This window comes from Aythya ferina (genome assembly GCF_964211825.1).
Source record: "Aythya ferina genome assembly, chromosome: 18".
NCBI lineage: Eukaryota > Metazoa > Chordata > Aves > Anseriformes > Anatidae > Aythya > Aythya ferina.
In genome coordinates, this window is record NC_140317.1 from 7,426,648 (window position 1) to 7,452,730 (window position 26,083).

At 42.6% G+C, this 26,083-nt stretch overlaps 3 protein-coding genes and 2 long non-coding RNA genes across 8 annotated transcripts in view; 2 read left to right on the forward strand and 3 right to left on the reverse strand.

Moving 5' to 3' along the window:
* Nucleotides 1-375, reverse strand: part of RAB11FIP4 (RAB11 family interacting protein 4) — a 119,192-nt gene extending 118,817 nt beyond the window's left edge. The window contains exon 1 of one of the 2 annotated variants that reach the window (XM_084491961.1): nt 90-375. In XM_084491961.1, coding sequence (XP_084348087.1) covers nt 90-233 — 144 coding nt within the window. In that variant the 5' untranslated portion in view covers nt 234-375. The remainder of the gene's footprint in view (nt 1-89) is intronic. The other variant, XM_084491967.1, reaches the window with a different exon arrangement.
* On the forward strand, nt 216-6,480 carry LOC311420762. The gene is made up of 2 exons (XR_014684540.1): nt 216-310; nt 973-6,480. It is a non-coding gene; the product is annotated as an uncharacterized lncRNA (long non-coding RNA).
* Nucleotides 6,295-20,833, reverse strand: SCPEP1 (serine carboxypeptidase 1). 2 transcript variants are annotated; one of them, XM_084491978.1, is made up of 13 exons: nt 20,751-20,833; nt 16,076-16,221; nt 15,073-15,162; nt 14,015-14,170; nt 13,463-13,537; nt 13,190-13,262; nt 12,205-12,242; nt 11,902-12,030; nt 10,308-10,392; nt 9,400-9,513; nt 8,614-8,751; nt 6,864-7,027; nt 6,295-6,740 (listed from the first exon to the last, which is right to left on the reverse strand). In XM_084491978.1, the coding sequence occupies exons 2-13, from the start codon at nt 16,148-16,150 to the stop codon at nt 6,675-6,677; spliced, it is 1,203 nt and encodes a 400-aa protein (XP_084348104.1). In that variant the 5' UTR covers nt 16,151-16,221; nt 20,751-20,833; the 3' UTR covers nt 6,295-6,674. The 2 variants fall into 2 exon arrangements, with proteins under 2 accessions (XP_084348104.1, XP_084348103.1); XM_084491977.1 differs by lacking the exon at nt 20,751-20,833 and adding an exon at nt 16,912-17,016.
* On the forward strand, nt 17,051-25,454 carry COIL (coilin). 2 transcript variants are annotated; one of them, XM_084491973.1, is made up of 7 exons: nt 17,051-17,341; nt 17,517-18,711; nt 19,066-19,152; nt 20,597-20,644; nt 21,255-21,330; nt 22,239-22,327; nt 22,790-22,993. In XM_084491973.1, exons 1-7 carry the CDS (start codon nt 17,088-17,090, stop codon nt 22,877-22,879), a joined length of 1,839 nt encoding a protein of 612 aa, XP_084348099.1. In that variant the 5' UTR covers nt 17,051-17,087; the 3' UTR covers nt 22,880-22,993. The 2 variants fall into 2 exon arrangements, with proteins under 2 accessions (XP_084348099.1, XP_084348100.1); XM_084491974.1 differs by lacking the exon at nt 22,790-22,993 and adding an exon at nt 25,407-25,454 and having other exon boundaries at nt 17,064-17,341; nt 22,239-22,404.
* Nucleotides 23,068-26,046, reverse strand: LOC311420760. Its single transcript, XR_014684537.1, has 2 exons — nt 25,776-26,046; nt 23,068-25,520 (listed from the first exon to the last, which is right to left on the reverse strand). It is a non-coding gene; the product is annotated as an uncharacterized lncRNA (long non-coding RNA).
* Between the last annotated feature and the right edge of the window lie 37 nt (nt 26,047-26,083).

The following is a 26,083-nucleotide window of genomic DNA, read 5'->3' on the forward strand; positions in this document are numbered from 1 at the left end:
CGGGGCAGAGCGCGGTGGGAGCAGCAGGTGAACGGGGCCGGGCCGGGCGAAATCCTGGCACCCCCCATCCCCATCCCCATCCTCCTCACCTCCTCCCCTTGGCCGAACTGCAGCCCCAGGGCCACGAAGTGCTCCACCCGGATGAAGCCGTCCGCATCCTCGTCGCACACGTCGAAAACCTCCTTGAGCTTCCGCAGGAACGGCAGCAGGCTCGGCGGCTCCATCGCGGGCATCACCTCAGCCGGAGGCCGGCGGCGGCGGCTACACCGGCGGCGGCAGCAGCAGCCATGATCGCCCTCCCCCGCAGCCGGTGCGGGAGAGACCGCGGGCAGGGGCCGGGGGAGGGCTGGAGGAGAGCCGGGGGAGGGCGAGAGCCGCGGGCGGAGGGAAGGAGGGAGCGAGGGAAGGAGAACAAAGGGGCGGCGCGGCGAGGCGAGGGCGGCGGCGGCTGGCGAGGGGCGGCGGGGCCGCCAGGGGGCGCCGCTGGGAGGGAGCGGCGGGGGCGCGCGGCGCCCTGAGGGGACGGGGGAAAAGGGAGGGAAACGGGAGGGGGGCGCGGGAAGGGCTGAGGGGGCTGAGCGCGGGGTCCTCCAGGCCTGGCGACCCCTCGGTTTCTCTCCCGGTTGCCACAGACTCGGTCCTTCCCTTCCATCCCCAGAGTCCCAAATAAAACTGCCCTCGCTCCTGAGAAAATTCCCGGCCACCTGCTGTGGGGAGGCCCAGGCTAAAGGCAGAAAAGCGGAGTGTGAAGAGTTGGAGGGTGGTAAAGGACAAGGAGGGCAAGGGGAGCCGCTGTGCTCGGGCTGGCTGAAGCACTTCTCCCCGCCTTTGGCTTAGGGCATCAGCTCAGCCGACGAGACGTGACTGGGAAGGAAGGGATGCCCCTGCCTTTGCAGGGTTCTTCATAAAAGCCTTCTGCAACTGCTGTGCTGGGTTTTAGTTTGATCTTTCTGCTCTGTCCTTTTTTCTCAGTTTTTGGACCACTTTTTAAGCCCACAGCCATGAGCTGCCAGTGAGAAGACCAGTCCAGGTTCTGGTTCCTGCAGTGTGCCTCAGACCAGGAAGGTCAGGGAGGATGGCTCGTGGAGGATGTGACAATGACTGTACCTGGCTCAGGTACATACTGCCTCTGCCAGGACATCTTTCCCTCTGTGCTTACTAAGGACAAGTGACTGTCCATCACCAAGTGACATTCTGCAGGTGATGGATAAAGCTATCCATCCAAAATGGCCATGGAAGTGCAGCAGGTTTTGAGATGAGGCAGTGTCCACTTGGCTTCTTTCAGTAGGAGAGGTTCTTATGCCCCTCAACAACCCTGAAAATCCCATAATTAAAGCAAGCTAGTGAAATTCATCTCTTTTTGTGGTATCACTAGGAGCGTTCTCCTCAGGAAGTTTTCTTTCTTTGAGCATATATCCCTCATCTCTGCTATGTGCAAATTCAGCGTTCAGGAAGAGGCTGACTTGACAGCTCTGTAGGCTTAAGGCAGCTGTCAATCAACAGCACAGTGATAGCACGCACTGAACAGGCAGCACAGTTCCACATATAACCAGCCTCTGATTTGGTTCCAGAGCCCCTACCACCCTCCTTTAGTTTTACAATAAATACGTAAGACTTATCCAGTTCCCTTACTGATGTACAAGAAGGTCTTTCCAGACCAGAAAAAAACCTCAAAGTGCAGAGATCAGATAAGATTCTTGAGAAGCAAAGAATTCATGAAGAGATGTGAAGATGCACGCAATCTGAAAGAGAAAAGGGAAGCAAAACGTTTGATCAGCAAACTTCTCTGAAGCTGTCTACATAGAGCAGGACTCTTAGATGTTGGGACATTTAGCTTTTATCTCAGCATAGGTGAATCACCTTCAGGTTACATAGGAATTGAGTTAAGCACACCCCTCAGGGGCACCTGTTTGGAGTATTCAAAAATCTATGAGCTGGTACCCTTCACAGCTGTGGAAAGCATGCTTTTAGGGTATCACCTACTGTTAGTCTAACTGCTCTGAAGTGAAGTTCAGCACTTTCAAAGCTTCAGTGCACGCCTGTGTCGTTGTCCCACACTGTTTGCTCAGATTTTCTCAGTGTCTCCTTGCACCATCTGACTTGGTTCTTTGTCTGCAGGTGGGCACTTGTACAGTCCCAGACAGGGAAGTGGAGTAGCACAATATTATGGAAAAAAAAGCCAAACAAACAACATAGTAGACATCCATATTTGCCATGCTCAGATGAGTCTGTCTTATGAAATCCAGTTAATTCCTACTGTCTTTATCTTCTGATGGAGGAAAAAATAACTTGGTCCAGACATGCAAGTACGTGACAATGTAGATTTAGACCAAATCTGTCAGTATTAAAGTAGGTGTTATTCTAGTATTAATTTCTAAGAAAAAGGAGGAACACGAGGGGGGGAGCTCCAGGTATAGGCAGTAGATACTATAGTTTGGGAAGTTAGTACAGAAGTCTGAGAACTGCCACACAGTTTGAATGACAGACAGAACTGAAATCAAGCTGATATGAGAGCTAAAGAGACAGCTAAATATTCTGAGCAAAGATCTGACAGCTGGGAAATGATCTGATGGTACTGAATACAGAAGAACTACGATGTGAGATCCTGTCAATAAAGGCCCAGGATCTGAAAGCTGGGGGTGCCTCAAGCATGCTAAATTTGGGACACTGAGCTAAACATGTGCCACACACACTTGATGGACAACTGCACTGGCAAGGGACATGGAAGAGGTCAATTTTTACTGCCAGTGGATGTAGCTGGCATTACTCCTTACTGATCTCTGCTTTTCCAGATCTCAGTAGAATACGCATGCTCGTACCACTAGGCTATTTTTCCTTAATGGTATATCAAAATAGCTGTTTAATCAGAGATGTTTGACAGCTTCTTCATTTGAGTTTTATACTATGCAGAGTAAGTATCTTATATGTTGTGAATCTGATCTTCTAAACTTGCAATAAGACTAGTGGTGGTGCTACCATCTTTGCCTGTTAAGAATGAAGAGTTCAGGAGGAAACATTTCATTGAATACCACAGGCCACGGATGCCATTCGCAAGATTTCTTTACAGTCAGCTGCTCATCCATCAATGTCACTTCCATTTATTTGGTGAATTGTAATCTGGTGTCAGAAACAGCATGTAAGGACTGCATTACCCAGGACTGATGACCTTATCTACAGTTCTGGTTGCATTCCAGCAAACAGGAGCGACATCTGGAGACCTAGCCTCTCAGAACAGTTTCATAGTACAAATTCTCTCCGTATTATATATAACATCACTCAACTAAATATTGACTTATTTGACTTGCTGTATTTTGACTCAAATGTTGTTTTCCATCAACAACTGTAGCTTTGATTAGCAATATAACAGATGTGCTCTGCTAAGTAAAATGACAAAATACTACAAATTTTGTAGAACTTTCAACTAGCAAGGATCTTTGAAAAATTCTAGTTCCTAAAGGCTCTCACCATGTAAAAGTTTACTTAATGGTTTGTTTTTATATAGTGTGAACAGTATTGCTTGATTTCAACAGTACTCTTACCAGATCATGAATTGGGCATATGGGTAACTCTCTGCTAGATGAACCTAGCTAGACGTCTGACTGCAGTTACCTAAGCAAACACAGCAATGTCTTCTTCGTTTCTTCTTAACACACATACTACCTTCCGAGACATTGATGAAAAAGTTTCCAAATTAGGCAGGGAATACACCAAATTAGAAAAGAAGAACATGCTTAAATACAAATGACAGTGTAAAATGGTATGTTCTGGCTAAAGCAGGCTAATCTAGCTGCTGGTTGCAACTACAAAACCTCACTGTAAATGGGGGCTGTACCCACAAAGACCAAAATATCTGTTCTATTGAAGCTACTACAAAAGTTAATCTTCTGTACTGGCTCACATACAACCATTTCCACTATGAATTCATAGGATCAAACACACATTTCCAAGTGCTAATCAGGTTCTCCCAGGGATGGCACCAACATGTTCCCATGGTATTTGAAGGGCTGCGTACTCCACCAAGTGGTCAGCCATTTCACTGCACTTTTGTCACCAGCCAAGAGAATCGTTTTGCTGGCCACTTCATACAGGGGAACAAGGTGAGTTTAGTACCAAAAATTGTATGGAAAACAGATGACTAAATAGTGTGGGATGAAGTGAGCTATTTTCCTTTTCTAGTAAGTCCTACAATCCTCCAAATGCCTTGGGACCAAGTGTTTCAGCTCCTGGTACATTCAAGGAGCCTCCATGCCTTCTTTTAGGGAGAGGAGAGCACCCACCAGCTTTTCTCTGAAGAGCTCTAAGCAGTTGGGAAGGCTTATGTTTGCCTCAGATTACAACATGTGATGGCATCTGGCAGCCTCCTGGAAGCATTAAGGGTGCTAGAAGGCATCTGGCAGCTACCAGGCCTCTAGGTCATTTCTGTCCTGTTCTTCAGGTAGAGATCTCCAGTCTTGACAGGAGATCCTGAATACAACAAAACATTTAAGATACCTAATTGTTCTGTAGACCTGAGAACTTGTGAGGGGACCAGCAATGGGTCTGGATAAGAAGACAACCATGTAAAAAGGTAACCTAGTGTAGTAGCTACAGTCATTTCCAACTCCTACCCCAAAAAGCCCTGCCAAGAGACACACAAACATTCCTCTCTGGCTCTAGCAACCAAACAACACACCTCAGACTCTTGAAGGGAAAGACCATTGTCTTACACAAGTGACCTCTAAATGTCTGCACACACCCTCAATTTATTAAAATAAAGACTGCTATTTTGCAAATCATCTAGCAGCTGCTCTTGCCTGAGGGCACACCAACCAGTATATTTTCCTTAGGCTCACTTGCCCGCAGCACACAATATGTGAACTGTTTGGTAAGTTGATCCTTACTGCTTTAAATATATTTTTTAAATTTTTGTTTACTTTGCTCTGAGATGGACTACACAACATCTGAATAGGTATGCTCCATCTGTGATTTTATTCTAGCTGACTACAAGGAGTGCAATTCCTGTATTTTGCTGCATTTAGCAGCAAGATCTGGGACAGAGTAGTAAAATTAGAACATGCTATACCATGCTAACGCCAAACAGTGATTACTTGTTGCATCTCAAAACAGATTGTGTGAGCTGAGTCCAAGTCAGCTGACTAATAGGAGCTAAAGGACAGAACAAAAATATTTATGCATGAGAATGTAGGTGCAGCATCATTACTGCTGTGACCATCGACAGATCAAATTGGCTGGGGGGTTAATGGTGATCAGCATAGTCTGACTGTGCCAATGACAGTATGTCCTATGACATTCTATGCCCAAGGGAGAGGAATAAGATTAGACCTACTGCACTTACTAAAAATGTGTTTTAAAAAGGTCTGGATTTGCATTGTTAAAGTTCTAGTGAACACAGTTCAAGCAGACAACAAGAAGGAGAGCAATTATTAGGTGCCAATACTCCAGCTGCTGGACGATTGCACATGTTTACATAGCATTATGCCTCAGTCCTTGCTAAGCCAATGCTATCAGACTTTTCATGACAGTTTCAGTTATTGGAGTAACTGGCAGGTTGCTATTTATTTAGGATTCTGACAGCTGGAACAAGCTGTTGTGCCTCCTAGCAGACACTGATAAAGAACAGTCACTTCGTGTTCTTTAGCAGAAGTCAAATATGTCTGATCAAGTCTCTCCTTGACAGTATACTGTGTAAAAAATATTGTTTCACAAGACAAAAGGTCTCTGCAAGACTTAAAAAAAAAAAAAGCTATCTAGAAAATGCAGTGAAGATATTGGTTCTAGTTTGTATAGCCTTCTTTTAAAAACTATTACCTTTCAGAATTATGCTATTACTGTTCTAGTGACATTCTGCTTTTCATTCTCCAGCCTATGCTCAAAAGCTTGTAGGAGACTTCAGTTCGTTAGGACTCTTCTGTACGAGATGGTATTAATAAGGCTTGAATTGAATTCCAGCAGAAATTTTTACTGGATGTGCTTTAGATGTTAAAGCCAAGGAAAAAAACTTGAGTCATTAAAAAAGAATGAAAACAACACATGGCCAGATGAAAGAGGTCAAATCCTCCTCTGGAGGGGGGTGGTGGAAGCCTGAGGAATTTTGGATCCTAACTCAGGCGTCTCATCTCACTGAGATGACGGACTGTAGACCCTATTGTGCAGGTCTTCTATCCTGGCCAACTTCGTGTCTTCGGCTTCTAATCCAGCCAGGTGGCTCAAGCAGAGGCCTGAGGAAAAAGGAAGGAACATTCCACAGCCTCATGAAAAAGGCTTGCTTTCTGAAAGGAACAAAAAACTAATCCATCAAGATGCAAATCGGTTTTAGTCTTGGTCTGTGAACAGACAAGAGAACATTCGGAGTAAGGCAGCTTTTTTACAAAAGCACAAAATCCTTCCAAGACAAAGGCAAAGGCTTATTGCTAGTTGTTTATGACAGAGGAGTTCCTTCTGGAAGAGTCATTACAAACAGCATTGAGGCAGCAAATCATATCTTTCTAATTCAAAAGAAACAACTCATTCAAGGAGAAATATGCCTTTTCATAAATGCTTTCACACATCATCAAGATCAGAGAAGCTGTGTGTCCAAGTACCAGTTGTTCCTGCCGCGTCTTATTTGTTCTGGACTCACATTCTGCAGTAACACAGCGCTCAGCAGGAGGCCATACCAGCTGGCCTCTCCTTCCCTAGTGCATCTGTTGGGTCACCATCCTGACCATTTTCAGGGCCATCTCTCCTTGATCAGACGGTACCTAGTATGGAGATGAGAGCACATGGTCAGCAGCTGCTGTAAAGAAGCAGGGAACGACAATACATGCATGCTCAGTTGCCTTGCAGGTATCGGTGCATCCTACCCCAATAGGTCTGTTATTTACCATGTGCCCAGCCTTAAGAATCCAGAAGAAAGCAAAGTTCTTATAGGCTTTGTGGAAAGCAGCTGTATCCGTGGATTCTGGAGACACATAAAGTGCCTTCCACCTCTGTTGGCTGAACTGGTCCAAACAGGGCCATTTCAGTTTCCGGATCCATGCCTCCTGGCCTGTTAAGAGATATAAGATTTAACAGAACGTTTCCACGTGCTCAGATTCTAAAAACAATTTTGCTCTGCCTAGAGGAATGACCAAGGCTGCAAACAATCCAGGACAAGCAGAAACAAACCAATGGAGAGGGAAGGGAAAAAGCAAACAGTGAAAATGTATGTGAAGTGGAGTTATGGTGATTTTTTATAGTTGGCTGTAGGAAATCTTCCAGCTTCAAGGTACCAGCCCACTGCTGGACTCCCTCCCAGTCCAGCTGTGGTCCCAGCAACAGCTGGATTTTTTCATAAGGCTTTATTTCTATGCTCAACACTAGCAATAGGCAGGTTTGGGTAGCCAAGTGGCACATGCACCTCTTACGGGCTCTGCAGCCCTACCAATTCTGACATGTTTTGCTCAAACACCTTGAATGTCCTGCAATGGAGGAGAATCAACCCCTCTTGGAAATCCAAAGAGACACTTGCCACATGGGTTACTGCTTCTTTGTTTGCTACAGTCACTCAGCAAGAAGAGCCTAAGAAAGACTCTTTTCAGATCCCTGCTAAAGAAGGTGGAAGTCAAGGCAGCAAAAAGACCAACTCCAGGACACCAAGGGGGGAAAGGTTTATCTTTAGCCTACCTCTGAGCTACTGGAAGAATTTACACATGAACTGAAGCTAAATTTTAGCTCAAAATATGATAAAATGGAGCACCACTAACTGCTAATCTGTTTTGACAGCCTAAATACTCTGTTTTCTGACATATTGATTGCCATGTTGTTCATGAAGGGCACGTGAATATCTAAGTGGGCAAAGAAACAAAGAATAAAGCCATTTGCAACACAAAAAGATGTTTATGCAGACTGTAGCTGCAGATTATCTGCATCAATAGAAAAGGCGAATGGAAGAGAGCATGGGCAGCACAAGGCGTTCCAGCAACACTTGGCCTGGCTCCCGCACTGCCACTTCATCAAGTCTGCATCTTGCAAGCAGCAAGGGACAAAGCCCTGCCAAAATGTGCAGGTGTCTACAAATGTTATTGAGCAGCAGGTGCGACCATGCTTCAACTGCACCCTCACGGACTAATTACCAACACCCTCACTGCATCTGATCTGGCACCATGCTCTCTGCTGCAGGCTGCTCAGTGAAGGCTGACCTGTGTTCTGCATCAATCTGTAGCAGGATATGGCCTTTGCCCCACAGGACAGGATTTTCAAGGCAGAGCAGGAGAGGAGAGGACAATCTCCAAATATTTATTAATTTATTCTCATTCTTCATTTATGAAAAACTGTACTTATATACACACACCTACCCGGAATAATTCAGTGGGTTATTAGCTACCTGCTTATGGGCTTCATTGAAACAAGAAAGTACTGATGTTGCATATCCATTTCCCAACACTATAATTATAATGGAAGTAGGGAAATTGCCTCTCTCACAGGGGTGTAAGCAAAACATAAGAGCTGCTCATTTATGACTGAAGTATTTAAGCACTGCAAGTTACATAGGAGGTTTTCAGAAGACATCCAGGTACAAGTGTTACTCGTGATGACATGTCCTACTCATAACCTGTTCTGTTCCCGACCTCAGTCACAAAGTCCCTTACTTACCCATAGTGTCAACGATGAGATCCAGCTGCCCGTTATAGACTGTAACATTGACATTGGCTGCTAAAAGCTGATCAACAATGTCAACGACAGGCTTCATGAAGTCCTCAGCCATGTTCTCGAAGACGTTTGTGGACTGACCTGGTTAGAAACAGAAAGGAGACAAATTTTAACTGATGAATGATGGCATCCCCAAGCTGGGACAGAAACAACTGGCCAGAGGTCTCAAAACACAGTTCATAGCTACATAAAATCCAGCTCTAGCACAAGGTATCAGCCTGTGATTTATCAGTTTGAGGAACTAACGAGAACCAGAAAGCAGCCACACTCCCACTGGAGCTAATACAGCACTGTTGTTTCTAGCTCCTATTACACAAATACAGGGTGCTGGCATCAGTTCTTTTTGCTTTTCCTTTGTTTTTTTCCTCTCTCCTCCACACCATGCAGCAGTTCATGATACCATCCTTCTGGCACAGAAAAACTGACAGAAATTCTTTCAGCAAGGCTGTGACGACAAATATCAGATGCTGAGATGTGGGAGATCATCTTCCACTCATGAACTCATCTGCTTGGCTAAAACAGATATAAGCAGCAGAACCAGAACCATGTCTGCTCTCACTGATTTGCCCATTACATTTTCATTCGTGAGAGTAAGTCTGCTTCTTAGGATGAAGGACAATGAAAATTTAATGTGACTGCTAACTACCATAAAATTTCCTCCTTTGGACTTTAATACAGTGGAAGGCGATAATATATTCATTAGATCCACACTAGAAGATAGGAAAGTACCTCCCCATTTCACACAGTCAGGAATAATTTTTAGCTTCTTTCTGATGGGTCCATTCATCAATTCATTTAGGCTGTTCTTATGCATATTTTTGACATGGCGTTGGTAAAGTCTAACTGGAAAAGAGAAAAAAATGCTTTGAGTAGTTGCACATTTAAGACAGCCATCCTGCACAGATAAGAATTTTCAGTGTTACAGTCACAGCCATCAAACTCTTCTAGTGAAAACGTAACACCATGAAGAACAATTTGTTTACTTTTACTAGAACCCCCTGAAGTCAACCCTTATTTAGGTCATGGGATAAAACGGGAAGAGCCCAACCATCCATTTCTGCTTTTAGCTAACACACTACTTTTTCAGTTTCTGTTTTAGCCACTTGGCACAGTTTCTTCTCCTCAGCAGACCAGTTATTTTAGAGTTGTAATGCTTTACTCTAGGGAGTTGACTGTGCTGTTCACCTTCCCAGCTGAAGCCAAGAGAGAAAGAGCTTGAAAGAAATTCAGTACATGTGCTTGTTTTCACACAGATGCATAAGCACCACGAAGCCAGAGAGTCTAATCAGAATATTTACATGAATGGGACGTTTTTGTATCCTAGCTTGAAGACAAATGAAAGGCATTAACAGGAAGTAACTTAGAGGTCATAAAACTTGTGTCGCAATTACGCTACTTCCTTGGAGTAATCTGTGCAGAATGTGTAGGTGGAGGTGTAATCTATAGAGGGGTTACTCCACATTCCTATTCATCCCTATCTATGCAAGAGCTATCAAGTTCTGCTCAGGAGAATATCCTTTGGATCTGACGGTCCCATTTTAAGGATGTGCTAAACTGATGCTGTTCCCACTATCGGAGTTGATGGTACGTTAATGCAACCAGAGCCTCAGAAGTTCAAGTACTTAAATCCAACTTACTGAGATGAAGATTTTCTTGTTCATTTGTGTTCATTTCTGGAACTTCCTTAGTCATGATGTTATAAAAGTTCACATTGTCTGTGTTCTGAAAACACAAGATAGTTTTTGTAACAGTGTTACTGAAACATTTCTCAGATCTGAGGAACAGAATTCCTTCTGAAAAGAAGAGGTAAGGCCTAAATAAAGGACCCTGTGACCTACCATTTGTCTACATATCAGGAAATTATTTATGGAAAAACTTTGGCTCTACATTTGCTTTGAGAATGGTAAAGAGTTTTCTCAAGTCTCTGTTCACATGTGGTTTGTGCCAGAGATGCTACTTCTCTAAAAAAGGTGTGAAGCTACAGAAAGCCCTACAGCCTGCAAATGACTGCAGATTCTCACAACTCATTACAGAGATAGTTACAAGTGATACTTTCAAATGCCCTGTTCTGCTAGATCTAGTCTAGCCCAATGCCGAGCTCTTGCTCGACATCCTCCCACCCTAAAACCCTTCAATATCCCAAATGCCTCCTTAAGACAGTGGTGATAGGTATTCATCATCCCTCTTTTGGAACTGCTGACATCTAGACAAGTCTGAGAATCATTAAATGACAGCTCCGATACAGATAGTAGACTGACTATGTCCAAAGAGTGATCAGTGTGATCACCGTTGCTATTAGCAAAGTTACTCAAGATTCTTGAAGCTCCCCTTTATTTAATTGTCAAATCTTAAAAGTTATGAGGCTCAGGTTAGGAATGAGCTCACAACAGCCACCCTACTGGAACTGAAATGCCTGCACCCTTACAGTGATCAGAGCCAGAACGGAAAGACAAACATGTTTGAAGAGAAAGGCGAAATGGGAACCACAAGTTTCTAACAAGAAGTAAGAAGTGAAACCAACTGTGTGCAAAGCACTGAGAAAGAAAGAGGGGGGTGGGACGCAGCTCAAGATTAGTCTTTCAGTTTGAGGAAGCTGTAATTTTACTTGCACTAAAACTACAAATACAAGAAAAGATTGAAATTTTGGAGCAACCCTTTAACAGGAAAAATGAGAACAAAATTTTACCTAGTTTTTAAATTTGAACTTGTTAAGTACTAAGATGCATTTACCCACAGTAACAGAATATAATTTGATGTTCCTTTCCATCTTATGCTCCTATTGTACTTTTTTAAATAGAAGATTTAAACTTAACTTGAAATGTGTGCCTTCCTGGATGTAGTTTTCAACAGTCAAAACAAAGCTTTCAAGGAGACATAGCCTGTCCAAGTTGAACGTAGGTTCTATAGAAATCAGTGGGACTAGTGGCATGCTAAAAATTAGGCATCTACTTAAATGATGTGGCGGGTTGAAACCTTTGTGCAATACTGCAAGCCCATGAGGATTGCTCCTCCCACTGCCTCTTATAATCACACAGCAGCGCACAGCAAACAAACAGCTCTTTTACAGCAGCAGTATCATAAAACACATACTGGTGGAAGTGACTGGTCAGGGTTTGGAGGATGCACACCAAGCCAGTGCTCATAGAAAAGAAAACCTGGCATTGGGTGCTCCCCCAAGCACCAGCTATTTGTTAATGCTGTTAGTATCTTGTTAATTCGTTAATATCTTACCTCTTCAATGACACCTTCAGCCTTGCTCCAGAGCTCAGTGGCCAGGCCGTATTGATTTTTATTTATGGCATCCATTATTTCTTTAGCAACAGCAGTCACCTCTGCTAGACCATGATCATCAAGGAGAGACTAGAAGAGAAACGCAGTAGGACAGCTTTAATTATAATTCCACATTCAGTTCTCATTAACAGTCTCCATGCATGAGAGATTTTATACCAATTAAGAGCCAACCTTAAAATCAACCTCCATTTATACTATATGGTAGTACAAGTTCTCAGAAGACCAAGAGCTTAAGGTACTTACGGTGCTATAAAGATAGGGCCCCCAAGACAGCACCGAATCTAAAGAAACAGAACAGATTTCAAACATCTACATTTTTGCCATATGATTTCCTTTACTTTTCCTTTATTGTAATAGAAATGGTCATGACAAAAAACACACAGAGATACGTTACTCAGTGAAGAATTACTGTCTGCTCACTTTAGTCTGAAGCTTACATGCCATGGAGCAGTTTCTTTACAAATTTCAAGAACCACTAAGACTAATTCAATGCCATAAACATAAATTGGTGAAATTTATATAAAGCAACAGACATGTCCTTACCAAAGCGTTCTCACCCCAGCACTGCAGCACATCGCTACAGCATGGGGAGAGAACGGACAAAGTCTAAGCATAGTCTAAACTAATCTATTTGAAAATATTTCAGGGAAAAAATAGTTATAGAACAAATCTTTTATCTAACAGGATAATTTATAAGGTTTCAAGGAACAGATGATCCTTCTAAGACAGGTAGGAGTTGGCTTGATACTGTCCCATGTCACAAAGAATCTGTGGAGCCTACCCTTGCAAATCTTACTGAAGACCAAGAATCCTTTTCTTTTTTTGGCCTTCACCAGACACCCTATCTTCTCCAGGTCAGCAAGCACATCAGTTCCCTAGCACAAGGTCTCCTTGTGAAAACAGTGAGAAAACTTCAGTTGCAACTTTGTGGATCATCTAGTGGCCACATTTTATGTGCAGTACTCTTATCAAAACACCACAGACACAGTAGAGATTTATAAGGACATTTCACCACCACCTCAATAAAAATACAAGTGTGCTCCTCATTGACTTTGCTCTCAGACTGTTCATGACTTAGATATATTCTAAAGATACATTCAATCAGCTTGCAATACTAAAGTATTTATTTTTGGTGATTTGATTTACCAGACTCACTAGAGATTTAAGTCCCTTAAGGCAGGGCTGGCATTTTTGACTGTAGATACCCATGAAACGATTTTAAACGTACCCAAAGGAGAAATCCATGAGTCTCCAAGAGCAGTCCCAACAAAATTGCACTTTATACTTCCTTTTTGAACAGCCTTGGTGAGAAGAGGAAAAATAAAAACAAGCCTTCTTTTAGTAAGAAATTCACAACTCTAGAACCAGTTTTCCTTATGTGAAAAACAAAAATGGGTTATTGGCCTGACTTAGGCAAGAGGCACAGTGTATTCCAGGAAATACTAGTATTGTAGAATACCACATTTTAAAGTGAAAAGTGAACTACATCCCAACTACTTACCTCATGAAGCGCTAAGGCAATGCCAGCAGCCATTTTACCTCCGTAAGATTCAGAAAATATGTAGAATGGGATGGTCTGGAGAGAAAAACCACACAATGAAGCCATTAGACAGAGGGCAGAACACATCCCCAACCCTCTTCCGCCATCCCACAGAACCCAGGAGCTTGCTTGTCACTTCTCACTATCCAACACTGGAGATTTTTGATTCTAAGTTGCAGATAAGATTTCCACAACATACTGGTGTAATTACCAGGAGTTTTGAAGTGGGCACTTCAGTATTTTGGAACTAGGAACAGTCATGTTCCTACATGCTTCTCAGGTCACAACAGAAAACAACACACCCTTTTGATTACCTAGCTGGTGCCTAAGACAGAAATTCAAGATACCAGTTATAAATTGTGAAGAATCGGAGGCAGTGCTTACATCTGCAGTGCCTCGCCCCACTGCTGCATGCTGCCTAGTAGCAGACATCTCCTGTTCACCAATTCCTTTTGAGAACTATTTAACAATCAAATAAAAATAGGATTCTAATCAATAATTCAAATCACTTACCTGGAATTCTGTTCTATGTGTGAAAAAGTCTTTGAGAAAGACCATCATATCAGAGACTACTGTGGTAAGGTTTTTGGCAAACAAGCTGCAGTCATCCACATAACTGAATCCAGTGCCAACAGGATTATCCACAAACAAGATACTGGCTGCCTGCAACTGTAAAAGCGGAAAGCAAGTTTCTGTGAAATCTCAGTTCAGCTAACAGTCTAGCAGAGCACCACTACTGTAAACTATGGTTTTGATGCACAGAAGTCTAACAGTCACCATATCCCTGACTCTGAAAGAACCTGCCAAAAAATTAGGTACAAGTCCAACACAGGAAATGGTACAGGTAGGACTTGTCTGTCAGATGTCAAATATGCTATTGAATAGTGCCAAGTTGTATAGTTACAAGTGTTTACGTAAAAATCAATAGATCAGCACAGAGATAGCCAGCACGGCTCAAAGCAGTACAGCTCATACAAGAGAGGTACAACATGAAGTCTTTCCATTTCCTAATCTGTAACAGGAAAGGTGCCCAAAAATCCCAGTCATTCAAGGGCAGATCATCCATGTGATCTAGGGATCTCCAGAGTAGTTAAGGCTATTGGTTGTCTCACAGCACAAATATGTTCTGTTGAATAAACCTTCATAGGCAGCTATAATTATATTACAGCTGGTTTCCCATGAAGGTGATACTGGGCTTGTAATTACAATCCCTTGGTTATACGTTGCCAGCCACCCAGAAAAGCCTTCATGAGTGCATGCAATGAAGCAAGGATTAGAAATAACATCCTCCTAGAATTTCCCTGCTCTCCGTTTCCTCAGACATGTGCAACTCACAGATTCATGGAAGCCCAGCCATATTCCACCAAATCAAATTAAGAGGCTACTTCTTCAGATCTTAACAAGGCTACTCATATAAGCCATTTTTATTAACCACATCATTTTAAGATGAAGTATCATAGTTCTATTTAAATGAAAATTATTCTGTGTGTGCTTTTGCCTAACAATCTTTTGCCTACACAAGCAACAAACATTTTTCAATCAATTATTAGGAGCTAAACTCTCCACTATACCCAGGTTGTATTTCTTGGTTTCATTTCTTTGTCTAACGGACCAATCTCTTCAAAGTTCCCAAATCCGCAGCCTGAAGCTCCTGGACCTCCCTAAGGGGAAACAGCAAATGACAAGTAAATTAGAAGGCAGCATGGTAGAGACATGAAAGACAGGAGAACAAAAGCAACCCCCTAAGCACAACCTATCACGTGTTTAAAGAAGTGGCCTTTGCCCTACATGTTAACTTGCAAAGAAGGCTCTCTTCCTCATTGTCTTTTCATTATGCGTACACAAGCTATTTCTGAACGGAGAAGCAGTCATCCAGTTGTGAAAGCATCTAATGAGTTGCATGATATGAGTGCTGTTTGAAAACCTTTCCCCTTAATCCCCTAATATCTAATGCAAAAAAATAGGTAAAAACAGACATTTGCAAGTGATTATTTTTTTCTCAGCATGTACAGCACATGCATTTCACTCTGAAAAAATAACATGAAAAGGGAAAGGACCAAATCAAGCGATTATATTCAACATTAATTTCTGAAATGTAATACTGGAAGTGAATGTGGAGCACACACCACTGACTTTTATGAGTTGTGATTGAATGGGACCAATCTCTAAAACAATCAGTCTCTCTGACTTGTTTCCTTACAGCAGTTATCCTACATCTCTGATTGTTTTGTCTACTCTCCCTCTGAACATCAGTTAGGCTGTAAACTCCTCAGGAAAGCTGCTGTGACGCCTCTAAGTACTTGTCATGTCTGGCACAAAAAGCACTACTGTTATTTGAAAGATAAGAACAGCTGCTATTTCTGCAGTTTAACTCTATGAGTAGTTGAGGGCATCACACAACTGCGGAATGACACTTTAATTATTTCTTGCTAACCTGAACGCTTCCTTCACAACATGAAGCATTAGAATCAGACAGCTTTGAACACTACTTCTGTCCAGCTGTAAAGTACTTACCACACTGAACCAGGCGCAGATGGAAAAAGTTCTTGACTAAGTGCCTTTACCAAGCCTTACCTGAAGCCACATTATGAGAGGTAGCTCCGTGAAGTCCTTGGTTGGGTTGTTTGCGTAGTAGAGCCACCAGAACATGTGGGCTTTACTTCGGACTTGCACATATCCCCACAGCTCTTTGGGCTCTTGGGGTTGCTTCAGCACCACACCTTGGGGGTAAGAAAAACAAACACTGAATAAAACAACCAAACAGCTAAGTCCAAAAGGTTCAGCTGCAGGCTTTCTCCCAGATTTGTTCCACAACGTTACATTTCAATCTCGGGTGTGATAATTAGAGGTGCTTCAATTAAATAAATTACTGTAAGAATCATACTTACACGCCCGTGGCTGATTTACCATCAGTGAATGCGGTTAGGCGTGCAATTAGGCGCTCGCTTCCCAGCGCCTGACAGCGCAGCTGCTGCGGGCACAGCACCGGGCAGCCGCTGGGCCAGGATTGTCACAGAGACACCGAGGGGCTGCGGTGGGCAGGGGGCTCCAGAGGCCCACCCGGCCCAGCCCCTGCCCAGCAGGGTCACCCAGAGCACAGGGTGGCACCCAGGCGGGTTTGGGTATCTCCACACGCGGCCACCCCACAGCCTCTCTGTGCAGCCCGTTCCAGCGCCCCCTCACCCGAACCCTTTCGAGTTCTCCCTCCCGCGGCTCCCTTCACACCCGTCACCCCTCGTCCTGCCACTGGCCACCACCGAATAGACTTTGTCCCCGTCCTCTTTCCAAGGTCCCTCAGGTGTTTGCAGAGCTCGATGCGATCCCCCCCCAGCCTCCTCCCTGGGCTGAGCGGCCCCAGCCGGGTGTCCCCTCACAGGACCGAGCTTCCCCCCAATCCCCCCATCCCGTACCTGCCGCCAGCGCCGCCAGCCCCAGCCCCAGCACGACCCCTGCCCGCTGCGGCGCCATCCTCCCGCCGCTGTCACGCAGGCGGCTCCCGCACCGCCCCTCCGCCCTCCTCTGCCCTCCTCTGCCCTCCTCTTCCTCCTCCTCCTCCTCCTCCTCCTCCTCCTCCTCCCGCCGCAACATGGCGGCGCCCGGCGGCTGCGGCCCGCTCCGCCTGCGGCTGCTGTTCGACCACCCTCCGCCGTGCAGCCCGGGCTGCGCGCTGTGCTGGCTGCTGCTCGAGCCCGGCCAGGCGCGGCTCGTCACCGACCTGCTCAGCATCATCCGCCACAGGTTCGGCTTCAGCCGCCGGGCCCGCCTCAGCCTCTTCTTGGACGGGGCGCTGCTGCCGCCCACCGAGAGCGCCCGCCTGGTGCGGGACAACGACGCGCTGAGGTACGGCCGGGGGTGGGGGGGGGCACGGAGCCTGATCGGGGGGGCCCTGAGGGCCCTATCGGGGTCCCCCCAAAGGTTCTGCAGGGTTTATGCCGGTACCGGGCTGGGCATCCCCGCCCCAAAGGCCTGCAGGGTGCCGCCTGACCCTGGTGTGTGTCTGTCTGCTTTTTGGCAGAGTGAAGCTGGAAGGGGTACTCGCGGACAGCGATGATGAAGAGGTGGATGATGAGTTCTCCTACACGCCAAACAAAAGCAAAAAAAGGCACAAACGAAAGCAGAAAGAGGAGGAATTGTCTAGGAGTGAAGATGACAGGCGTAAAAAGGAAAAGAAGAAGAAGAAACGAAGCCCTGAGTATTCCTCTTGTAGAGAAGAGGCCTCTCTAGATATTTTGGACTCTCAAAAGAAACACAAGAAACGAAAAAGAATGGAAGAAGTTAGTGGGAGTAGACTCACAGAAGGTAAGGAAGAGAGCCCTACTGACCGATCTAAAAAGCTCAAGAAAGCAGAGAGGGAGAACCAGTTGGCAACAAAAACAAAGGATGGAAAGCACACAAAGGTCGCTGCAGCAAAGGCGGCTTTAGAACGGAAAAATGACAGCTTTTCTTTAAATTCTGGTAAAAATAACACCATAAAATTGACAACAGAGACCAGAAAAAAGAGGGTGGGAACTTCAGATTCCTCCAGCACGTCATCTGACAGCGACAGCAGTGAATTAAATATAAAGCAAAATAAATCTTCCCATAAATCTGCAGTGGCAACACTTCCCAGAGACAAATCCCAAGCTGCTACAAACTCTGAGGTGAAAACTGCTGTTTCTAATAAAGTGACTGTAAAATCTAAAGCTGAAAATTCCACTAAGACTGCAGTTAGTAAGACTGTTAAAAAATCCCAGTCCTCTAGTGAGGATTCTGACTCAAGTACAGAGGATGAGAAAGTGGCACCAGCACAAGACAATACCACAAAGGAAAAGTCATTGCCTAACAATGTAGCAGCTGTAAAAGCCGGTTCCAGTAGTGCTCCCAAAGCAAAGACTTCCTCTTCAGAATCTGACAGTTCAGATTCAGAAACACTTGTTATTAAAAAACCCACAGCAAATGCTGGAATGAGTAATTCCATAGTAAGAAACAGTACTAAACTGTTGCCAGCCAGTATTCAAGGACCGGTCGCCAGCCCAGGTCGTGGAAGGGGGCGTGGAACAGGAGAGGATAACTTCTGGAGAGGACCTAGGGGCCGTGGGTTTCGTGGGATGATGAGGGGCCGAGGTCGTGGGAGAGGAGAAAACCCTGGCTTCTTCTATAACTACAGCAGTGAAGGCCAGAAACAGAGGCAGATAAATGAAGCTGTGACAAATACTTCTTTTCTTGTCCAGGTGAGTGATTTATGCAGTCATTGGTCACCTTTCTCTTGCAGATCTAACTGTACAAAAAATGTATAGGGTGAGAGTAGTTCAGAAAAGCAGAAATAAATAAGTAGGAGAAAGGTTGATGGGTTGTAACTTAGCGATGGATCTTAACTTAGCAAGTCTGATGTTTACAGTACTTCCATGTATCAGCCTGAAGGAGTGTTTATGAAACAATACTTAAGAGACTGTATTTTCTATCTCAAAGCACTCATACACATACCTTACTATTCTCAGAGCTCTTATGTTCCTACATCACAAACATTGTCTTCCGTTTTTATAAAAACAGTAATCAAATCAATGGGTTTATTGTTTGTTTCACAGAATGCCGTGGAAGTCCCCAAGAGAGACTATAGTGTATTACCTCTTCTAGCTGCCCCACCACAAGTGGGAGAAAGAATTGCTTTTAAGGTAAAGAACTTTGAAATGCTGACTGTTACTGGGCTAAAATTGCTTCACTTGGGCCGCTCTAAATTTTGCATGATATGATAAAAATGGTGTAGTCCTGACAACCAAAAGCTTGCACTTTAGGATATGATCTTGCATTGTTCAGGGACTGGTACTGTAAAAGTATAAGGATTAAGAATCCATAAATTAATTTTAAACTTTTTTTTTTCTTCCAAAACTTTTTTTTTAAAGTTCAACAAGTGGTTCAGAGTGTAAAACTGCTTCCAAATGTTTGTAGGCTCTGAAAGCATTCATTCCTCTTGCTGTCCTTCTAATAGTTTCCCATACTATAGAAAATATTACAGGTTCTGTTCTAAAAATTCTTTTCTGACTTAGATTTTTACAAAGGTTTTGAGCATACAAATAGGGCTAGGTAATTCTGTCCTGAAGCTAGATAGGGCTACGAGGGAGGAGTTTGAGTGTTTGCACAGTGCTTGAATCACCTGTATCACCAGGCTTTTCCATTCTCTGGCAGCGCCAGCCTCCCATCTCCCCAGATAACAGAGCATTGCCTGTACTGCTGTAATAAAACTCATATTCAAAGATATGAAAGTTTTCTTGAGCTGGCATGTGCTGGCTATCTGTTGCAGATCATGGGATTGAGATGAGCTGTGCTCGCCAGTGGCATAAAGGCAAAATCTTGGCTCTTGTTAAAATCCTTCACAAAAAGAATAAACAAATCCTTTTTTAAGATTCCACATTGTGGTTGGACTTGGTAATCTTAGGTCTCTTCCGACCTAAAAGATAATATTATTCAGTATCTTAAATGCATTTCTTAAGACTTGCCACATTTATACAGCACAAAGAAGTGTCTCTGCGGTTGTTTCAATGTGAATTTCCATGTACAGCTGTACAAAGACTCCCTTACGTGGCACCCAATCAGGTCACGAATAACTGAGCTTTCAGGCTTTATCTTCTCAAAGTTTCTCTCTATCCTGAGGATGGTTTTAAGGTTTATGTTTAAATATAAGAATGACATAAAGAAGCATTACCCCTCTCCTATGTGCAAGGAAAGTCAGTGTTAAAATTAGATGTTATTAAAAAAAAAAAAAAAAAATCCCTCTGTTATTATTTCTCTCTGCGGTGTTTCTAAAATATTATTGCAAAGCTTACAATAAATAACAAATAATTACACTTCACCGCAAAATAAAAAAAGTAAAGAAAAATGAAATCACTGGAGCTGAGGAGACTGGATCCTTCTCCTTGATCTCATTTCACAGCCTGACCTAAACAGAAATCCTTCAGAGCAGTGAGTCCTGAAAGGCTGCCTGGGACTGTGATAGGTGTCAGGGTCTAGGAGTAGGAGACTTGGTTCTTGCACTTCCCTCTTGCTGAAGAAGCCAAGTCTGGGTATAGGTGGCATCTTAAAGGATCATAAGTTGTAACTTATTTGTGTTTCTTTCAACAGCGCTTGGAACTAACTGAAAATTACAGTCCTGAAATTTCAGACTATAAGGTATTGTTTTTCCTTCTCCCTAAACCCCCCAACTCACTGAAAAAAAAATATTATAGGTGAGGTAAGACTTAAATATTTTGATGTTCTATAGTATTTTTCTTCTTACCTGGTTGAGTCTGCAGATGATTCCTTTTGCAGAAGTAAAAAATTAAAACCTAAAACGCAAAGCTAGCTGAAAACTAGGTGAAGCTGTTAAAAAAAAAAAAAAAAAAAAAAAAAAGAATTATTAATGATCATTAGTATTTTAGAGATGACAGAAAAGCAGACCTTCAAGTACAAAAACGTAGCTGTATTCAAGTATACTGCTCTTTGAAGTCAAGGTAAATTCTTGATATTGGTGTATGTAAAATTCAGTACCTACTTGAAATAACTTGGTTTCTTGGAAAGTACTGATTTAAACTACAAGGATAGTGACAGTATCATGACTGTATTGATACTTGTAACTGCAGATTGCTAAATGTTAATACCTTACAGATTTTGTATGTAGAGATAGAAGTATGTCTGTTAAATTTTTCTAATTGTGATCAAGTATCAGAATGGTTGTAATATGGAATGGTTATCCAGTGCTGAGATGTGTTATATCAGATTCTTTTCTTGTTGCCTTATACAGGAGGGGAAAATAATCAGTTGGAATGCTGATAAAAAACAGATCGAGCTTGAGATCCTATCGTCTTCAACAAGCCAACGTACGTACCCTGGGACACTGCATGTGCATCACCTGAAAAATAACTAATCTCGGGCACATTTCCCGCTCCATGAGCATTTCCAATTTCCTCCTGTTCTTTCTCAACCTTCCTGCCCCCTCCAAACTGCCTCTCCAAAAAGTCTATTTAAATTGAGAAGTTCTGATGCTTGCTAGTCTTAAAGAGCATGCTCTTATATGCTTGCAAAATGAAATTTCTCCAGTCAGTAACTCATTTCCATTGCTGTTTCATTTCCTGAAAAATTAAAAAGATTATGTAGAATTCCAGAGAACATTTTAGGTCCTAATATTGTTATTTGTGAAGTCAGTGAAGTCACTGTCTCCACTGGATGTGAAACAGAGCCTATACAATGACAAAGTGCACTTCAGAGACCCAGAAATATATATGTGTATGCTGCAGTTGAGATTTATACCACCATTAATGAATCATTATCATATGAGCATTTTTCTCAAATGTAGGCAGCGTATTGTTGACAAACATTTTTCATGCGTAGTTTTACTAGATAATTACTTTAATTTTGTTGTGTAGAGTTCAGTTCTCCTTCAGAGTTTTGTTAGTTACAAACATTGCTGATATGATATATGTTTAAAACTCAAAAATAGGCTAAAGAGGGTTCATACCAAGTGGATTAATAATGTGAGGCGTGGGTACTGTGTTGTGGAAAAGCGTAACATAAATACAGAGTAATGTCACAGCTCAAGTGGTTCCTTGAACCTCTGGAGCCTCAATTATTGCAGCAGTTTAGACTAATAATTTAAAATTAACAAAACAAACCAAAACAAACAAACCAAAAATGCACAGCTGTGCTTGACTAGCTTTGCAAACATGATGAAAATGTTAACCTTTTGCTTTTTGTTCATGTAACTAAGAAGCTTTTTTTTTTTTTATAGCTGCTAAAGAGCCAGGGAAATTTGATCTGGTTTACCAGTCTGCAGATGGAGCTGAGCTGATAGAGTACGCTGTTCCTCATGATACAAAGGTATGTGCATATCTTGTTCGCACTTCCTGCTTTATGACACTGTTCTTCTCAGTGGGATTCCTCTTATTATAATGCATTTGATTGAAAGCAAAAATAATCGATCCTTTCTAGCAAGAATCACAGAATGTGTATGATTACAAGATAAGAACTTCATGTGTGTGTTTTCAATTAACTAGATTCAAAACCAGTCATCAGAGAGTGTAACCATTTAGTTTTGGCTAACAAACAATATCACAACTAGATAGAGCATCAGTTCTTAAAAGGCTATTCCTTTGAGGTAGCCTGCCTGATGCACAAGTAAGGTAGACTGAGATTCACTAAGATCACCAAATCACAGGAAGAATCTATGATCTGTGATCAGTAGTGCTGCTGTTCAAGTCCAGACAAAGTATAATGTAGAACAAAACTGCATCTGCCTGTATACTTCATACATGCTAACTCTTGTCTGTATTTTGCTTTCAGATAACTGAAAGTTGGGATGCGCTGATAGAACCAAGACTGATTGTTGAGACTCGAGTTAATGGATCAGGCATTGAAAACGGAGCAATCTAAGATGTGAATACATGTAAATAATCGTATGGACTTGTTTTGTGAAATACTGCCTTCGAATTCTGAGGGCAGCAGATGCACTGGTGAATATTTTTAATAAATGGTTTTGAAATGAAATTGATGCCAAAAGAAAACACTTTTTCTTAGGATATGTTTTTTATGTAATGCAAGAATGCTTTGTTTATTATAGGAAATCTTCAATATAGATTTGATTTTTTTAAATAGAATCGTAGCCACACTTTTCATATCTCACAACTGTGAGCTGTAAAACTGGAACAGTTTGATCAAAAATACAAAATATGACCTTGTACTGTCAGTAGCTCCATTTAAATGTCTCGTTTTGTCTAGAGCAGTATAACTGCCATACAATGGCAGCTTGCTGTAAGGATAATTAAAGACCATCATTTAAAAGTCAAATAGTATTGATACACATGACTCTTCCTGTACGGCTGCAGAGCACGATACAAATGCCATGGCTTTGCAGTTGTGTACAGGGTTCACTTGAATGTGTCAAGAAAAATGTACAGACTTTAAGCTTCTGTAATTTTGAAAGGCAGATAAATGCTATTTGTAGCTGAGAATTTTGTCTGGAACCAGTGGAGTATTTCAGAAGTCCTAGACAAAAATGTGTCCCTGTGTGTTAATCTATGTACACTCTGAAAACCTTTTTCAGCAAACCCTTTTGCCGTTTCAGTGCTGAAGTGTCTGTACTTACTTTTTTTGTTTCCTTTCTAATCACAGAACAGGTCATCATATGGTAGTGGTGCACTTACTGACATCTCTGCTAAATACCAGTGTTGAGTTAGAACCTTGTGCCCCTAAGGTATTGTACTTGCATCTTGGCAAATCTTAAAATTTAAGACTCTCCAACTCAGATAGTTGACTCTTAAGCAGAAGACATTTAGAAAAGACAGACCTGGGTACAACAAACACCTGAAAAGCTGCATGTCATGGTTTAGCTAGTATATATTCTGACTAATGCATGACTACATCAAAATATTGCACACCTTTGTGTTATTCCTATTAAAATGTCTCTGCTGTGAAGAAATGCTTTTATCAGTAAAATTAATTTGTGTTGCAGCTCTCTTTAGTTGCTGTTGTTTTATGTTAAAAATATGATTCTAAATGTGGATATACTTGCAAACTGGACAAAGAGAACACTTCTGATACTAGTGCAATCATGTGGAGACAGGATTAATTGAAAGATTACTTTTTAAGGAAATTGTTAATTTTGAAATCTTATAAAACTGCAAATATTACGTGCAAGTATTTCACAGCCTGTTAGAGCAGTACTTGCCTCTTGTTCCATTGCCTACCGTGTATTTTGGCTATAAAGTAAAGATATAGCATCCTGTGAGAAACAGATCATGATTGAAAACAAATATACCCCAGAGAAAGGATGTTTTGAAGATAAAATCTTGAGTTTTATTTAACCATTGTTACCAAGTTAGCACAAAACTCCTGTTCCAATGCACAATTTAAATCAAGTAAATGCAATCTGATAGAGATGGCTTACTGCCCTTCCTGCCATACCAATGCATTTGTTCTTGACAGAACTAGGCACTACTTTCCTCATACCAGGCAAGCTGGAGCTGGGCTGGGTCGCTAAATGGGCAAGAAATGCAGAATAAGGTAGATGTGCACGTGAACCATAGAGGGAGATGGCGGTACTCTGAATAAACCTATTTTGTTTTCTTTCTGTCACCTTGCAAGCCCCATTGCTGAGGCAGCCCTGGCTATCAGTCACAGCAGCTCGTTGCCACCTTCCTTCATGAAACTTAGAATTATAGGTTTGTTAAGAAAAAATATCTGTTCTTTTTTTTTTTTTTTTTTTTTAATAAACTCCAACCTCATGACTCAAAATGTGTAAGTTTGACCTAGCAGGCTACAGTCACAATGTGCAACCTGCTGTAGGCCTACAGACATAATAAACTTTTGCAGCGAGAAGCTGGCAAACAGAAGGTGTTGAACAGATTTTAAGAGACCCAGAAGTTTGCTGCTATGACTACAGACCTGCCAAAAATACAGTGTGTCGGTTCTTCAGGAATTTGGAGATACTTACAATTTTGATGGGGAAATTGTACCTACCTAAGCCAGTTCAAATATTAAATCCAAAGAAGTCCCAAAGTATCAGAGTGCCTATCTTGATGTTTGCTCAGTCATGTATACGGATGAATAATTTCTTCTGCTGTTCTTCTAACTTCCTGCTTCAAGCCTGAGTGGCATTTTAAATACACAATATCTGGGCAAAGGGTTAGATTTAAATCAGAACCATGTGAAGAAATCCTTGAGTAATTATGAGGAGGCAAACAGCTTCAATAGCTATTTAAATAGTAAAGTTCTTCAATTATCTTTAAACTTGTTTTTGGTCAACAGGAGTGGTTGGGTTCACTCAACAGAGTATCAAGATCTGGTTGATGATGGGGAAATTTAAATTGCTCATCTGAGCTCTAAACATCCCGTGTTCTGCTCCAGAAGCAAAGTTAGAATTGCGAGAGTATATATTTAGTTACCCTTTATATTTGCATACCTTTGCGTTAATAGATGCCAGATGAGTGTTGCAGAAGTCAGCGAGGGTGCCGAGCCCTTGAAAGATGGTGATGGCTTAATGCAAACGAGGCCAGGAAGAAGTGCTTTTTTTCACCTAATGAAAAATAAGAAATGTAAATATCAACAGGTGCTTTTTGGTAAGGCCCACCGCAACGCACCACTGTAACAATGTTCTTTTGCAGTCATTGTCAGTGACCAGCTCTCAGATATCTCCAGGCGTTTGTGTCCCCTCAGGCTCATCGCAAAGTCCTGAGCTGCAAATCCCTGTGGAGCTGGAGGGAGCTGGAGGTAACGGTGCAGCCGCGCCACATTTCCTACAAACTCATCCACCCTCAAGCAAATTACATACCTGGTCCCTGAGCTCCTCTGTCACAGCCAGGTTATGCTGTTATTACAGAGCACTTAATCAAATTTCCATACTGTATCTCCTGACTAACTTCCTTCTGTTAGTTTGAGGAAGAAGCAAAGTGTGGAGGAAGAAAAAAAAAAAAAAAAAAAAAGAGAGAGAGAGGAAATGCATTGAGGTGGTTTCTGCGAGCACACAGCCCTAAGTTGGGTGCATTAACGGGAGCTGCTTCGCCCGTGCTCGGTGTGTAAAACCAGACGGGGCCCTGCTGGGAGCCCCCCGCTGTGTGCCCACCCCGTACCGGGGGGGTC

Excerpts from the sequence above, each read along its gene's own strand:
- COIL (XM_084491973.1), top strand. The coding sequence starts at position 17,088 with ATGGCGGCGCCCGGCGGCTGCGGCCCGCTCCGCCTGCGGCTGCTGTTC. Across the intron at positions 17,342-17,516 it reads CGGGACAACGACGCGCTGAG|AGTGAAGCTGGAAGGGGTAC; the intron begins GTACGGCCGGGG and ends GCTTTTTGGCAG. Across the intron at positions 18,712-19,065 it reads ATACTTCTTTTCTTGTCCAG|AATGCCGTGGAAGTCCCCAA; the intron begins GTGAGTGATTTA and ends TTTGTTTCACAG.
- SCPEP1 (XM_084491977.1), bottom strand. The coding sequence starts at position 16,969 with ATGGCGCCGCAGCGGGCAGGGGTCGTGCTGGGGCTGGGGCTGGCGGCG. Across the intron at positions 16,222-16,911 it reads GCTGGCGGCGCTGGCGGCAG|GTGTGGTGCTGAAGCAACCC; the intron begins GTACGGGATGGG and ends CTTACCCCCAAG. Across the intron at positions 12,031-12,204 it reads GGCCCTATCTTTATAGCACC|TCTCTCCTTGATGATCATGG; the intron begins GTAAGTACCTTA and ends TTTCTCTTCTAG.